At 40.0% G+C, this 17,085-nt stretch overlaps 1 protein-coding gene across 6 annotated transcripts in view; it reads left to right on the top strand.

Moving 5' to 3' along the window:
* Positions 1 to 17,085, top strand: part of FAM13C (family with sequence similarity 13 member C) — a 185,134-nt gene that overhangs the window by 84,794 nt on the left and 83,255 nt on the right. For all 6 annotated transcript variants that reach the window (XM_089683151.1, XM_089683152.1, XM_089683156.1 and 3 more), the window contains exon 4: positions 9,779 to 9,891. In XM_089683151.1, coding sequence (XP_089539277.1) covers positions 9,779 to 9,891 — 113 coding nt within the window. The remainder of the gene's footprint in view (positions 1 to 9,778; positions 9,892 to 17,085) is intronic.

Below are 17,085 nucleotides of genomic sequence, written 5' to 3'. Positions count from 1 at the left end.
TTTTTAAAGAAGCATACTGAACTATGGTCTTTGTGGTTGTCGAGCTTTATCCACAGAGCTGGTTGTACTGAAATCAGGTGCCATATGTGAAGGTTCAGCGGTGATTCATAAAGGGAAGATTGCCTACAGAGGAGCAAGCTACAGTTGTGACCAAAATTATTCAACCCCCACTGAAATTGAGTGTTTTGGCCAGTTTGACATTGCTTTTGATCATTCAGTCATCTTGCTTACATTTACATTAAAGAGGCACTTGTAGGTCAGACAAATATAACATAACAGTTATAATGAAATAACCACAAATGTCTTTTCTGTGCTCACAGCATTATCAGTTTTATTCAACCCCCAAGTGACATTCAATCTTAGTACTTAGTACAGCATCCTTTTACAGTTATAACAGCTTTTAAACGTGAAGCATAGCTTGACACAAGTGTCTTGCAGCGATCTACGGGTATCTTCGCCCATTCTTCATGGGCAAAGGCCTCCAGTTCAGTCACATTCTTAGGCTTGCGCACTGCAACTGCTTTCTTTAAGTCCCACCAGAGGTTCTCAATCGGATTTAAGTCTGGTGACTGCGATGGCCACTCCAAAATGTTCCAGCCTTTCCTCTGCAACCATGCTCTAGTGGACTTGGAGGTATGCTTGGGATCATTGTCCTGTTGAAAGGTCCAACGTCTCCCAAGCCTCAGGTGTGTGACGGACTGCATCACGTTTCCATCCAATATCTCCTGGTACTGAAGAGAATTCATGGTACCTTGCACACGCTGAAGCTTCCCTGTACCTGCAGAAGCAAAACAGCCCCAAAGCATGATTGACCCTCCACCATGCTTCACAGTAGGCAAGGTGTTCTTTTCATCATAGGCCTTGTTCTTCCTCCTCCAAACATAGCGTTGATCCATGGGCCCAAACAGTTCTAATTTTGTTTCATCAGTCCACAGAACACTATCCCACAACTTTTGTGGTTTGTCCACACGGCTTTTGGCATACTGCAGTCGACTCTTCTTATTCTTTGGAGACAGCAAGGGGGTACGCCTGGGAGTTCTGGCACGGAGGCCTTCATTACGCAGTGTGCGTCTTATTGTCTGGGCTGAAACTTCTGTACCCACATCTGACAAATCTTTTCTCAGTTCCTCAGCAGTCACACGGGGACTTCTCTCCACTCTACGCTTCAGGTAGCGCACAGCAGTCGAAGTCAGCATCTTCTTTCTGCCACGACCAGGTAGCGTTTCAACAGTGCCCTTTGCCTTGAATTTGCGAATGATGCTTCCTAAGGTGTCTCTTGGTATGTTTAACATCTTTGCAATCTTCTTATAGCCATTGCCCTTCCTGTGAAGAGAAATCACCTCTTCTCTTGTCTTCCTGGACCATTCTCTTGCCTTCACCATGTTTGTAACCACACCAGTAAATGTCTAGAAGGAGCTGAGTATCACAGTCATTTTAAAGCTGCCTAATTGGTGCTTATTATGCTTGATTGCTGCTCGGTGACATCCACAGGTGTTTTCAATACCTGATGGAAAGCACCTGTATGAACCTCTGTTCTTCAGAGTGGTAGTCTTTAAGGGGTTGAATAATTGTGGCAATGAAGAAACCACATAAGAACCATTTACTACTGTATTACATAAACAATTGATGTCATTTTAGTTGCATTTGGGTAGTTACAACGTCCTTGTAGGATTTGATTCTGAATACAATTCCAAATGTACACTATAGTCCCTAAACCCCTTTACAGCATTGGGGGTTGAATAATTTTGGTCACAACTGTATGTGTTACCCCCACTAATAGGGGAGATGCTTTTATAACCTGTGTTCACATAGAGGTCCATGTGAGAAGATGAGAGTCCACCTGGAATTCTATGTTCATTGTGGTGATTTACGTTTATTGAAGATTTACAGCACTGGAAATTTGGGTGCAATCACCAGCAGGAAGATATATTCACTCATTTGGATTTTTTGAAGAATTAGATTTATTATTTATTTTTCATCATCTATTAGTGACTATTAGTCATGTTTTTGTTTGTATATTCATATTCATTGTCTTTAGTTAGCATCGTGACACTTCTATCCCTTTCATTTTGCTTAGGAGGTGCGGCAAAGGAATCTGCAGGAGGCAGAGAGCTGTGAGTGTTTGTTTTATTTATTTTTTTTTTGGGGGCATTTTGCCGTTTTCCCAGTTTGCAAAACTACCACCCATTCTTTTATATTTGTTTTCTAGGTTTTAGGTGGATATTCAGGTCTAAATTTGATGACCGCTTCAGGTGTTTTCTTTCAGGCAGCTTTTTGAGTCCCCATTTTTCAGTTTTCGTGGGCCTGTTAGCCTTTGTTGCCCTGTTGTCCACCCGTCTGTTGGACTGATTTTGGATATCCTGACAGAGTCTAAGGATTCCCGTGGCTCTCAATTGACGATAGAGAAAATAGGATTCTTGGAGTCCTTTGAGGAACAGAGGGTGTTACTGTCTAAATAAGGATTCTAATCCTTCCCTACTTTCTACAAAACTAAAAAAACTGTTCGCTACACAAACGTTTATGTACATTTTTGGGTAATGAGCAGAGAGACCTGACTGCAGTCTTACCTCAGAGAAGCAAAAGCATAATAGAAATCCATTTCAGATTTTTCTCATGTAGAGATGTCTCTCTGTAAGCTGTGGCAGTAAGGCATTTATTGTATATCTAATAGTCCCCTTGGATGTCTTCCCTATGACAATGGGCAAGAAAAAACCTGCCATTGATTATCTTGAAATTTGAAGGTTTGAAAGTGAAGAGGCACACTGTTGGTTACCATCACCTTCACTCATTGAAAAGTGAGAAAATCAGTCAGTTAAATATGTGTAAATAAAAATGATGTCTTCCAAAGTTGGAAGCACTCATTTTTGTTTATGGTCTGATCTATTCCCTGTAGCACATAGTTGTCAGGCTATAAATGGGAACAAGATAGAGAGAAAACAGGTGGCGCACACACCTAGTGCATTATCCAAGGTTTATTGTAGGAATGAAATAATAAAAACATACTCACAGACGAAGCATGTATCTAAAAAGCATAGAAAAATGACAATGGCCACAACGGCAGGCAAGGTGTTCTCACTGTCAGTGCGGTCAAATGTCTGACACGTTTCGGGGACGTATCCCTTTCCTCAGAGCTGATGACCAACCTCTGATGCTGATGTATGGAAAGAAAGAGCCTCGCTGTTGATGCCTCAACAGCGAGGCTCTTTCTTGTTCACTGGTATTATTTTTTTTTTTTTTTACAATGGCTCCCTATGTTTCTAAAAACATAAAGTGTGCTGTCCCTTTAAATAAATATTAATACTGCTCACAATTAATCCATATAAATAATCAATTCATGAGTACTTTTACAATACAGTGCTAAATAAATATAAATCTGTAAGTAAATAAATATCATATATGTGAAAATTCAGTAAATAAATATTAAAAAATCGGATGAAAAGTTCATGGCTAAAGAAAGTCCAAAACCAGTGCAAATATATAATCCACCACACTGCTCAGCTCTTGTGTGAAATTCATAAGTGAGTAACATTACCAAGGAAGAGATTGTGACACAAAGCTACTCCACCACAAAGAGTTAATAGGCTCCTTACTCCTTACAGCCACATACACTCCGGTCCCAAAAATGGCAAAACACTCCTCTCCCAAATGAGCTTACTCCAAAGAAGGATTTTAAAATACAAAGGATTCCAACTTAGTGTAGCATTTTAAGCAGCAACATTTAATTAAATAAAATTGCACTTTAAAAAGGCGTGGTTACAAATAGTATGTAACACAGCAGACAAGCACCATCTGAGTCTCCCCCAATATGCGGAATAACATCACACGTGTGACCCCACCAGTGTCTCTTTGTACAAGTGTCATCTGGGGAACAGAGGCCAGCGCATTTTATTATGTTTTTTTTATAAATTTGTCACATCTGATGTCCAGATAGGAGGAAGGTTGCAGCAGTCTAATTAATTTTTCTTGAATTTTAGTTGTTTTTGGGCTCCCTATATTTACAATAAATACTGATAATAGCAGTGGTAAATGTGTCACAGTTCAAACGCTAAATGTCAAGAATAATATGCATGTTAATGGAATTATGGATCTTACTATAATCTTTTTTTTTTTTTTTTTTTTTTTTTATACAATCAGGATTAAAGCCAAACCAGCGTATATTCCCTTTTAGATCTTAATGTAGGGAGCTAAATATTTATTTTTGGGGGCTAACAAAATGTAGATAACCTGATATGGGAATCCATCCTCAAAAGGGCTAAAGGGGAGAGGCTCTGATAAGGATCCTGGGATGGAGGAATCTCCAAGGTACACAGAAGTTAGGATTGCTGTGAGCAAGCAAGCCCATATACCACTCTGTGAGAAAAGAGAAAGCCATCCTGTTAAACAAGCTCCTTTGGGAGAGACTCCTGCAATAGAAATGCATGGGTTATGACCTTATAGGGTAAATACTCCCCAGAATGATTTGGTGATGGGAAAGTGATTGAGGCAGAGTTGAAGATTTACAGTGGGGATCGAAAGTTTGGGCACCCCAGCTAAAAATTTGTATTAATGTGCATAAAGAAACCAAGGAAAGATGGAAAAATCTCCAAAAGGCGTCAAATTACAGATTAGACATTCTTATAATATGTCAACAAAAGTTAGTTTTTATTTCCCTCATTTACACTTTCAAAATAACAGAAAACAAAAAAATGGCGTCTGCAAAAGTTTGGGCACCCTGCAGAATTTATAGCATGCACTGCCCCCTTTGCAAAGCTGAGACCTGCCAGTGTCATGGATTGTTCTCAATCATCGTCTGGGAAGACCAGGTTATGTCAATCTCAAAGGTTTTAAATGCCCAGACTCATCTGACCTTGCCCCAACAATCAGCACCATGGGTTCTTCTAAGCAGTTGTCTAGAAAACTGAAACTGAAAATAGTTGACGCTCACAAAGCTGGAGAAGGCTATAAGAAGATAGCAAAGCGTTTTCAGATGTCAATATCCTCTGTTCGGAATGTAATTAAGAAATGGCAGTCATCAGTAACAGTGGAGGTTAAAGCAAGATCTGGAAGACCAAGAAAAATATCAGACAGAACAGCTCGCAGGATTGTGAGAAAAACAATTCAAAACCCACGTTTGACTGCACGATCCCTCCAGAAATATCTGGCAGACACTGGAGTTGTGGTACACTATTCAACTATAAAGAGATACTTGTACAAATATGGTCTTCATGGAAGAGTCATCAGAAGAAAACCTCTTCTACGTCCTCACCACAAAAATCATCGTTTGAACTTTGCAAATGAACATTTAGACAAGCCTGATGCATTTTGGAAACAAGTTCTGTGGACCGATGAGGTTAAAATTGAACTTTTTGGCCGGAATGAGCAAAGGTACGTTTGGAGAAGAAGGGGCACAGAATTTAATGAAAAGAACCCCTGTCCAACTGTTAAGCATGGGGTTGGATCAATCATGCTTTGGGGTTGTGTTGCAGCCAGTGGCACAGGGAACATCTCACGAGTAGAAGGAAAAATGGATTCAATAAAATTTCAGCAAATTTTGGATGGTAACTTGATGCCATCTGTGAAAAAGCTGAAGTTAAAGAGAGGATGGCTTCTACAAATGGATAATGATCCTAAACACACCTCGAAATCCACGGGGGATTACATCAAGAGGCGTAAACTGAAGGTTTTGCCATGGCCTTCACAATCTCCTGACCTCAACATAATTGAAAATCTATGGATAGACCTTAAAAGAGCAGTGCGTGACAGACAGCCCCGAAATCTCAAAGAACTGGAAGACTTTTGTAAGGAAGAATGGGCAAAGATACCTCAAACAAGAATTGAAAGACTCTTGGCTGGCTACAAAAAGCGTTTACAAGCTGTGATACTTGCCAAAGGGGGCAGTACAAGATATTAGCTCTGCAGGGTGCCCAAACTTTTGCAGACTCCATTTTTTTTGTTTTCTGTTATTTTGAAAGTGTAAATGATGGAAATAAAATCTAACTTTTGTTGACATATTATAAGAATGTCTAATCTGTAATTTGATGCCTTTTGGAGATTGTTCCATCTTTCCTTGGCTTCTTTATGCACATTAATACACATTTTTAGCTGGGGTGCCCAAACTTTCGATCCCCACTGTACATGATTTGTGTATGTCTTTGTGTATATACCTGGTTTCAAGGTGAAGCCTTGCTATTCTTTTAAATGCATTTGATAATGTAAGCTTTTTAGACGGATAAATCAAAGGTGGTTAATGCTTGGATGCAAAGTCAGTGTAGTCCTTCATACCAAAAAAAGTTTTAAAGGAAATGTAAGAAGGTGTCTGTAATATGGATGGGGAAAAAAACAAGGTCTTATATTAAGGGCTTGTTCAGCTATGTGGCCGGTGGTTGAGCTGCAGTTTTACTATCCCCTCACTAGCCACATAAACAAAGAAATGAAACCACACAGGGCTGAACATATGACGCAATGCTTTGTGGCTGCAGTGAAAATAAACCCCCAGGCACATTTGGTGGGCATTGCCGATGCAGAATGTGACCCATTAAAGTTAATAGGACCATACCGTAACCGAGTGCAATGCACGTGGTTACAGTGGTTTAGCCATTTTTAGGTCAAACCAGGGTAACAAGGAGGTGATAGATCGCTGCCTGCCAATTGCCCTGTGAAACGTTTTCCAGCAATCCCTTGGATCGCGTCTCAGAGGGCTGAGAGCCCTTAGTCTGTGCAATGTTAGTGTGTTTAGGTAGGTTAAAAAACTAAATGTGCAGTATTGTTTTACTGGCCCTACTATGAGTACAAAGAACAAAACATGTAAGGTACACCAGAAACCAGGAGTCAGCCTTGAAGAAAGGAGTCTGATCATCACTTGTATGGAAAAAAACTGCCCAGCATTCTCTGCTGCACTTTACTTTCCAGGTGTGGACAATTGGAAGTCATTATCCTCAGTTACTATAGCCTGGACAAAGGAAAATGGACATCTTTAATCTCCTATATCAGAAATGGGAGATCCCAAATGTGGATATCCTGGCCTCCAGGTTCAACAACAAGTTACCTTAATTTGTGGCCTGAGACCAGTTAACCTCTAACATTGGCATCCTAATCATCCAAACAAATTGGTGATTCTCATTGCACCAAACTATCCCAGAAGAGCTTGATAAACAGAAATACTTCTAGGCCATGATCCCTGGCTTCTCACAAAAAGGCCAGACCTGCTGTCCTAAGCCCCCCCCCTCCTGTATCATTCTGCTTCTTGGTCACTGGCTTTAAAGACATGGCTGTTGAAGCCCAGGTCTTGAAGCACAGAGGTATATCTGACTCTTATTACCGTAGTTGGAGTTTTTTTTTCACCTGATGTGAACACAGGCATTTCAACTCCAGAAACTACTTGGTATTTCCGATTCTGGCTTTGCAGTTGGGAATTGACAGAAATGTAGCTTTAAGTACTCTTAAGCAACAGGTTTCAGCCTCGTCCATCCTATTCTAAACACCTTTGGCTGCACTCTGTAAAACAAAAAACCTTTATTCCATATTTCTCACAGATTAAACCCCCTATACAGCACCCTGTGTTTATTTGGTATAGCAATCTGGTCCTCTCTGCCCTGCAAAAGTTGCCTTTTTAAACCATTAGGAAAATCCCCTTGGGTAATTTTTTCCCCCTGAAAAGTGGCCTTCTTGGTGGCCATCCTATTAGTGAGAAGTGTGTCATAGTTGGTGGCCTTTTCTTGTAAGGAGCCCAACCTAATCCTTCACAAGGATAAATCCGTCTTAGGTCTAAAACCCCTTCTTTCCCCTCAAGGTGGTGTAAGCCTTATACCTTAAGGGAAGACTGTTTTACCTTCCTTGTGCCCCGCACCCATGCATTCCAAGGAAATTGTTTTCCATTGCTTGGACATAGAGCTGCCATTGACTGTCTAAAAGACCTAGCCTCTGTATGAAAAATAGACTTTTTTTTGTCCTGCCAACAGGGTCTTGAAAAGGACCCCCTGCTTATATGCATGCACCCCCACTCCCTCCTTTCCTGGAACCATACATGGCCACATGCCCTCAACATGGGGGATAATTTAACATTGGGGGGGTAAATTAACATGATGGGGGCTTGGAATCTGGAATTCCTCTTTAACAATAAGGAGGGGGGCTCAGATATGACCCCCTCATGTTTACCCCTACTCTTCACAAAAAAGAATGTGCCCTAGAAAAATTTGCACCATTTATTAAAAAACCTTTTTAAAATGTCCCCTGATAAGCCCTCGCTTGCAGACTCCCACAACCACCAGGCCAGGGTTGTGGGGAAGAGGCCCTTGTCCTCATATACATGGGGGGCAAGGTGCTTTGAAAGTACCCCCCCCCCCCCATGTTGAAGGCATGTGGCCTGGTATGGTTCAGGAGGGAGAAAGCACATGTTCATCCCCCCTTTCCTGGCCTGCTTAGCTGTATGCTCAGATGAGGATATAGTGTGGAATTTGCAGGGGCCTAATGTTTTTAATTACTGTGTGGCGAGAGTGCACCCCCCCCTTTCCTGGCCTGTCAGGCTGCATGCTCAGATAAGGGGAGTATGGACTGACACCGTTTTTTTAATTATTTTATTTTTAATGATGGGCTCCTTTTACATTCTGCTGTCACTGGGAGTGAGTCACTGGTTGTTAGGACACTGGCTGGTGCCAGCTCTTAACAGCTAACACAAAACAATGGCAATGTACATACATTTTTCTTTGTGCGTTTCTATTGAAATCTGTGGGGCCAAAATCATAAAATTTGTACAATTCCATTGAAATGGAGCTAAAATCATCATCGACTGCAGCAAAGTAGCATTGGACCCTTTTCCAAAAATGTGCCATGCTGTGCTGCATTGAATGAATGGGTACCATAGAGAATAATGTGATTTCCATTGTCATGCAATTTGAACCAGGCCTAAGTACTAATGATGAGACCTGGTGTCTTGGCAGTATTCAGTGAGTGACAGGAGCTTAGTGGACACCTTCTCTTGATGACAGTAGGTGTGGAGCCATAATGTGCAATTTGCATAGATAAGTTTTTAATTTAGAGCCATCTCCTAAATAAAAATTATAAATATTATGAATTTCTCAGATTGGCAAAACCGATTGTTGTTACAATCAAGCTTACTTTATGTATGGGGGGGGGGGGGGGGGGAGTACCCCGACCTGCAACAGTAGACCTAAATATGAGGGAAAAACATCATGTCAACAAAGTGGACATAAAAGATGATCAAGTCTTCTGTTTTTTACCATCCAATTTTACATTGCCATATTTAATTTTTATGTACACAGAAATATAAAGAGACATAATTAAATGATAATAGTTGAAACTTAGCTAAGCATTTTTAAAATTCTAGATAGGACTGTATAATTTCAGAATCTAGCTATTTGTGGTAAAGCTGAGGCAGGTCTGTTTAGAGAGAGGTCTGGAACAACACCTGACTCAAGACTGATTGTTAAACCCCTGTACACTGGTATAGCACACACACAGCGTTCTGCTGATTTTGAATGCCAGTGGTCTGGTGTCATATTCTGTCTGTACAAACTTGTTTGTGTATTTTTTTCCTTTTTATTAAAGATAGCAAAGCTTTCTTTTTGTTAGCCATTGATAGTTCAGATGGTGTTCTTTCAGTTTCTAAATTGTCATTTGTGCAGTTTTCTGTATATGTGTATGTTTTAACTTTTTTTTTTTTAATCCTTTTCTTTTTTTATCATATTTCATTTTAAAAGCTGCTCACGTGACATTTATCTCTCTCCACTTACCCTACTGTGTATCTGTCCTTGCCTTAACTGGAATTTTTTTTTTTATGCAGGAAATTGAGACTATAAGTCAATGCCTTCCTGAAATTTGGACTACAAAAGGAATGATGTCTCATGAGCACAGTCCTCATGTATCTATGAGAGCAGCTGCTGATTTCCAGCCAAGGTAAGTTGTTTCTATTATAAGAGGTATTATATAACAGTCATAGCAACCTAACAATGCAGCTCAAGGGCTGGCGGTGATAAAGTGGGCTGATAACTCTATTTGTCCATGTACATGACAAATGGTTAAAAAGAGTACCTGCAAGCAGTCATGTACATACGGTAAAATGTTCTCCACCACCTGACTTTGTTTGCACAAGAACCGTGTTATGTTTTTCTAATCATATCCTATTTATTTGATATTTTATCTGTATTTTAGGCTGTAAGAATAATGTTATGATAGACTGCATGTTTAAAAAGAACACTGAAGGACAATTAAAATTTCTAGATAATTTCTATGATTTCACTGAAATTTAAAAAAAAAACCAGAAACCCACAGTTCTACAGTTATTGTTTTTTTTTTTTTTTTTTTCGAAATAGTGATTGAAAATGATGATCTGCATTATAAATAATAGGCATTAAGAGAATGCGTGCAGAACTCACAATTGAAAGTCTGATGAAGATACAGTTAGGTCCATATATATTTGGACACGGGCACAATTTTAGTTTTTTTTCAGGTATTTACCAAAACCTATTCATGCTATAGTTATATAATGGATATGGGCTGAAAGTGCACATTCTCAGACACTTCACAGTACAGATGGACAATGATTCAAAACACACTGCGAAAGCAACGCAGGAGCTTTAGAAGGAAAAGAAGTGGAATATTCTGCAATGGCAGAGTCAATCATCTGATCTCAACCCAATTGAGAATGCATTTCACTTGCTGAAAGCAAAACTAAAGGCAGAAAGACAAACAAAGAACAACTGAAGACTGCTGCAGTTAGAGCCTGGCAAAGCATCAGAAAGAGGGAAACCCAGTCTTTGGTAATGTCCATGGGTTCCAGACTTCAGGCAGTCATTGCCAATAAAGGATTCTCAACAGAATATTAAAAATGAACATTTTATTTATGATTATATTCAAATGTCCAATTATTTTATGGTCCCTTGAAAAAGGGGGGATGGCTACTCCTAAGAGCTGTAATTCCTAAACCCTTCCTCCAATTTGGATGTACATACCCTCAAATTAAACCTGGGAGTGTGCACTTTAGCCCAAATCCATTATATTACTATATCTTGAATATGTTTTGGTAAATACCTGAAGAAAAAACTAAAATTGTGTCTGTGTCCAAATATGTATGGACCCAACTGTATATGCTAATGGTGTCCTGTGTGATTGTATATAATAGGATACAACACAAATGGGCTGTATCTGGGACCTTACCTTTTAAATGTGGCTAAAAGCCATAACACAGCCTTAATATCTATTATCCTATAAAAAGCATTCACCTCCTACTTCAGGCTTTATTGTTATAGAACTTTAAATCACGCCTATTTTTAGTTTTTTGGGGGGTTTTTTTATTAATAATTTTTTACATTGATTGCCAGACTCTGTCAATGTAAAAACAGACATCTGCAGACTAATTTAAACACAATGAGAAAAACAAAGAATGACTGGTTGCAGAAGTATACACCCCCTTCAAGGTAGCATTTAGTGGATGCATTTTTAGTAGTAATAACAGCTTTGAGCCTGTCCGTATATCTCTCTTGGCTTTTTGCTCAAATCCTCCTCTTTGTAAAAATTCTTGGCGCATTTTGCAGCCAAATTGGGATAACTTCTACTTTATATTTGTTACCTTTCACATAGCATAACATAAAAAGAAAAGCATATTCCTCAGTCTGTCCCATAATTGCACATTGTAAGCTATTCAGAACGATTTCAAGCTGCCTTTAGAGTCTTGTGTATAAACCTGCTCTGTAGAAGTAACTAGAGTTAAATAAGTAAATGAGTAGGAACACACAACATATAATGGGGGTTTAGCAACAGTGGAAATATACTTTAAAGTGGCTGTAAACCGTGTTTAAAAGAAAAAAAAATGGATCCTCCTCCAGGTTCATATCATAGTGTGCTAGTATGCACCGCGTACTACCATGTTATGACAGGCTTACCTAGAAAAACAGATCCCTCCAGTGGCTCGCTGTCATGGTTGATAGGAATTCCATCTTTATTCGGTCTCCCTTCTGGGTTCACGTGCTCCCTTGTTTGAATGGTCAAGCCGCATTGACATCACTCCTGTGCAGGAGTCACGGTCGAGACACAGCTCTTTCAACTGACGGCATCCTCGAATGTGCCTCCCATTGAGAGAGCAGTGCGCATGCGCTGGTGATGTCACCGACTGATACATTTATAAATATCTCCTAAACCGTGCTCGCTTAGGAGATTTTCACTGGGCCTACAGGTAAGCCTTAATATAGGTTTACCTCGAAGTACAAGATAAAAAGCAGAATTTATGACTGCTTTAAGGTCCCTCATGGCATTAGTGGGTAAACAGTCTATTTCAAGTGCAGCTGCAATGACAAATTTTATTCTCTTGTTCCTCCTGGGTCATACAATGATATAGAAGGTAGTAAATCCAGTACCATTCTTACATGACCGCAGAAGCATAACTCTAATCCCAACCATTGTCTACCAAGCTACATTATAAACGTCTTAGTTTGCATGTTATTTCTGTGCCTGTGTGGATTTCCTCCGGGTACTCTGGTTTCCTCCCACACTCCAAAGAACTGCTAGTAGGTTAACTGGCTCCTGTCTAAATTGGCCCTAGTCAGGGGCGGACTGACAACTCATGGGGCCCCCAGGCAATAGGGGATCATGGGGCCCCTGTGTCCTTGCCCAAACTCAAAAAAGCCTATGAAAAAGGTACCAGGGGCATCTCATGGGGCCCCCTACTGACCCGGGCCCTCGGGCAGTGCCCGAGTTTCCAAATGGTCAGTCCACCCTTGGCCCTAGTATATGTGTATTTGAATTAGGGACCTTAGATTGTAAGCTCCTTGAGGGCAGGGAACTGATGTGAATGTGTAATAAATATGTAAAGCTCTGCATAAATTGACAGCGCTATATAAGTACCTGTAATAAATACACATCCAAGGGGTTAAAACAAGCTCACTGCTGCTGCTAAAGTGCTATTGATTTCTAGAGCCAGTGAAAGGCTGCACTAGAACCACCAGATCACTTTTACAGGGTCCTGAAGGACAAACCAATTAGAGTGTTTCTAAACCCACAACAGTAAATCAGTCAGTAGATGCAGTAAAGCATGCTTGTTATACTCACTGTGGAACCTAAGGAGTTACTCGTCCGCATTGTGTAAAAAGGCTATTTTAATTCTGTCTTCTCTGATCCTCCCCTTGTACTGTCCCCATTTCTGGATAGAACAGAGCCTTGTGGGCAAGCTGCACATGCTCTGTTTGGTATGTATTGCTAGAGAGTTTTTTTTGTGAGGGTGCATGTGATTAGTACAGGGCCAATCAGCACTGTCCAGACAGAGGGTCAGGGGTTCTGCAGTCTCCTAGAACAGTGAGAGGAGAATGAAAACTCCTGATACAAGCTTTAACCAGTGGTCTACTGAACACTGATAAAAGTTACAAGACTGCTCTAACTGATGATGGGGAAAAAAGGTAATTAACAGTTTATATTTACTAAAATAATAGCATTTCCATGTTGTGTGTACTGTGGGAGACCAGATATAGTGAATGCAGGGTCCTGGGTTTAGTAACACTTTAACTCTGACCAGGGTTGTTAAAGTGATCAGCGTTTATTCATTTATACCAAAACGAAGAAGCCGGTTTTCTGTAACTGCTTAAAAAGTATTACTTTCTGCATTTGTTTCTTTTATTAGGCTTTTTTTTCACCTGGTGATCCAGCCAGTAGCGTACTTTGTCTTAGAGTATCTCCACTCTGGATGAAGGAGCACTGGAGCTACCCATGAACAGCAGCATTGTCAGTCTAAGGTGAGGTGTTAGATACATTAGCAGATTTAGATGGACTTTACTAACAAATTAAAGCCAAATTCCAGCTAGCACTTTCTAAGCAGGTACAGCAAACAGTTTTTTGTTCCTTTTGGGAAAAAGGTTTTACATCCCTGTAACTGATACATCTGGAAAAGCACTTGATCTATTGAAAAATAAAAGACTTACTGGCAGGATCACCAGGTAAAATTAAAGATGAGAAAGCCCAGAAAAGAAAAAAAATGCATCCATCACATCTAATAATTGGTAAGCTACAATATAATAAATCTTTGCTTTTTGGTTTAATACCACTTTAAAGTGTAACTCAAGGCAAAACTTTTTTTTAGAGTTGGATAGAGTGGCGAAGAGTTAAAACTACTGTCAGCTTTTTATCACTTTTTGTGTCTCTGTTAGTCCTCATGCACACTGGACGTTTTTACAGCGGCTGTTTTTGGCTTTTGACGTTTTGTTTCTACAGCCAGTAAACTCCCCAGCATGTTCTCCTATGTGTCCCTGCACACATAGACTGTAATCAATGTTTTTTGACTGGGGTGTTTTTTGGCTGGAAAAACCTCCCAGAACTAGAGGGTTTCTAGAGGAGTTTTTTTAGCTGTAAAAAACACTCTAATGTGGCAAATTGAAGCAAACCAGTGTTTTTGGACTTTTCTTGACCAAAAAACAAAAAACTTCTAAACACAAACGCGAAAAAAAGCAGCAAAACGCAGCTAAATGCTAATACAAAAAGGCTGAAAAACTCACATTTTTAACGTGACTTTACACAGCTAACGTTACCAGCGTTATTATAACTTCCAGTGTATGGAGCCTTAAGGAGATTCACATTCTTATTGTCCTGATCACCAATGTCACTGGAATTGAAAGTAATGGTACAGACAAAATTTTGAGTTGGCACAACTGTCTAAGTGGGGGTTTCTCTTACATTCGAAAGATATCCCTTCACTTCCTGTTGAGTCTGAAGGTAAATCTCTCTAATAAGACAAGAATGACAAAAAACTAACAATAGTTTTAACTTCCACCTACTCTATAAAAAAAAAAGAAGTTTGGTTTTAGATGTTCTTTAAACATCATGATAATGAGTAATATGAGATTTGAAAATTGCAATTAAATGGCTGAAAATAAAGATGCTTATCGTTGTATAAAGCTTCATGCATTAAGCCTGGTTTTATATACTCTGGCTGTATTTAAAAATACATTTAATCATTTTAATGCATAGATACTGGATTACATGCCTGAATTTTAGTGTTAATGGATGAACTAGTTTTTCTTTATACCAATACTCCTGCTAAATCTGGGTATTTCAGCTGCATTCCCATTTGATCGCTGTAATACTGCAGCTACTCTCATCTAATAAAAAATCCATTACACTGGCTTTCTAAAAACCCTCTTGAATCTGTTTAGGCCTGTAATTTTGAAGAACAAAAGCAAAGTACAATATACCAAATGTATTTGTATGCCATGTTCTGTACTCTGTGATCTGCCACTCCCACTCGAGAGTCTTGTTCCCAAACATTTCTACAGATAAGCAAATGTATAACAGTGACTCTAGTAACTGGTCACAAACAGTTTATAGTATAATGTTATACTGAAACAAGGGAGCTTTTGTTCAGACTGACCACTATTGTTCTTGAAATTTGAGAATACTTGGTTCCTGTTTTCTGGAACTGTGGGAGCATCCCAGAGAAGGGGAATATATGTAGCATGCCCGGTCAGTTGCTTGTCAACTGAGCTGACAATGCTGGAAGAATTTGGAACTTGCTGCCAACAAAATGTATCCCACATGCTATTCTTCATTTACTACTGAACCTTGCAGTAGTGACTCTGGGAATCTATATTAGCTGGGGTTTTTCAAATAACTCAACCACACAAAATGGGTTAATTAAAAATGTAACATTAAAGCAGTAATACACCCCAAACATAAAATGTATTCTATTGCAGATTACCAATCATTAGATGTAGTGGTTTTCTTTGCTTTTTTTTCCATCTGTTTTTACCTGATGATCTGGCCAGTAACACCTATCCAGTATTAGTGAGACACTACTCTGGAGGAATGAGCAAGGACACAGCAGACAACAGCATTGTCAGTCTGGGGGGATTGAATGTTTGCAGATTTGAATACAAATAATACATTGAAGCCAAACTCCAGCTCACATTTTATAATAAGTTACAGCAAACAATTTTGTTCCTTTTGGTATAAAGGTTTTACATAAATAAATAAAAGATGATTTTAATCACCCCTGCCAGTGGTAAATGGATGGTCTCATCCAGGTAAGCTGATACTCTGCTGGGGAGCTTGAACTTCTGAACAGTAGCAGACTTGCTGGCTGAATCACCAGGTGATAGAAAAGAACACCTAAGGCTTCATGTACCCATGAACTCACTTAGATGTTTAGCTCTCCTGGCAGCAGAAAAATGCTAAAGGTCACCCTCACTACACCCCGCCAATCTTAACAACCTATCTTAACAATCTATGACCCATCTCCTTACTCCATTTTTCCTTTAAACTCCTTGAATGCCTGGTCTACAACCAGCTGAGCAACCACCTCACTGAGAATATCCTTCTTGATCCACTTCAGTCTGGATTTCGCTCTAAGCACTGCACAGAAACTGCTCTCCTCAAACTTAAAAATGTTCTATGGCTAAAACCAATGGACACTACTCTGTACTCCTACTCCTGGATCTCTCTGCTGCCTTTGACATAATGGACTCCTCAAAAAAAACTCTACTCCTTTGGTCTCCATGACTGTGCTCTTCACTGGTTCTCATCCTACCTATCCCCCTACACCAGGGGTAGGCAACCTGCGGCTCTCCAGCTGTTGTGGAACTACATTTCCCATGAGGCATTGCAACATTACAAAACTGACAGTTACAGCTATGACTTGCAGAGGCATGATGGATTTTGTAGTCCTGCAACAGCTGGAGAGCCGCAAGTTGCCTACCCCTGCCCTACACCTTCAGTGGCCATTACAATTCTACTTCCTCTTCTCCTCTTCCTTTCTCCATTGGGGTTTCCCAAGGTTCTGTTCTGGGACCCCTCCCGTTCTCAATCTGCACCTCTTCCCTGGGTCAATTGATTGCCTCCCATGGCTTTCATTACCATTTCTATGCTGACGACACCCAAATCTATCTCTCTACCCCATAGCTCACTCCATCAGTCTCCTCATGCATCACTAATCTACTAACTGACATATCAGCCTGGATGTCACACCACTTCCTGAAAATTAATCTATCCAAAACTGAGCTCATAATATTTCCTCCCCTATGTGCCCCTTCCACTGACCTGAACTATCCTTTTGGCCCCGCATCCAATCGCTGTCCAAAGCTTGTCGCCTCCACCTCTGCAACATCTCCAAGATGT

Source organism: Staurois parvus, unplaced genomic scaffold, assembly GCF_062004578.1.
Source record: "Staurois parvus isolate SC_StPar_1 unplaced genomic scaffold, SC_StPar_1.0 ptg000303l, whole genome shotgun sequence".
In the NCBI taxonomy this organism is placed as follows: Eukaryota; Metazoa; Chordata; class Amphibia; order Anura; family Ranidae; genus Staurois; species Staurois parvus.
This window is presented reverse-complemented; position numbering and strand designations above follow the sequence as displayed.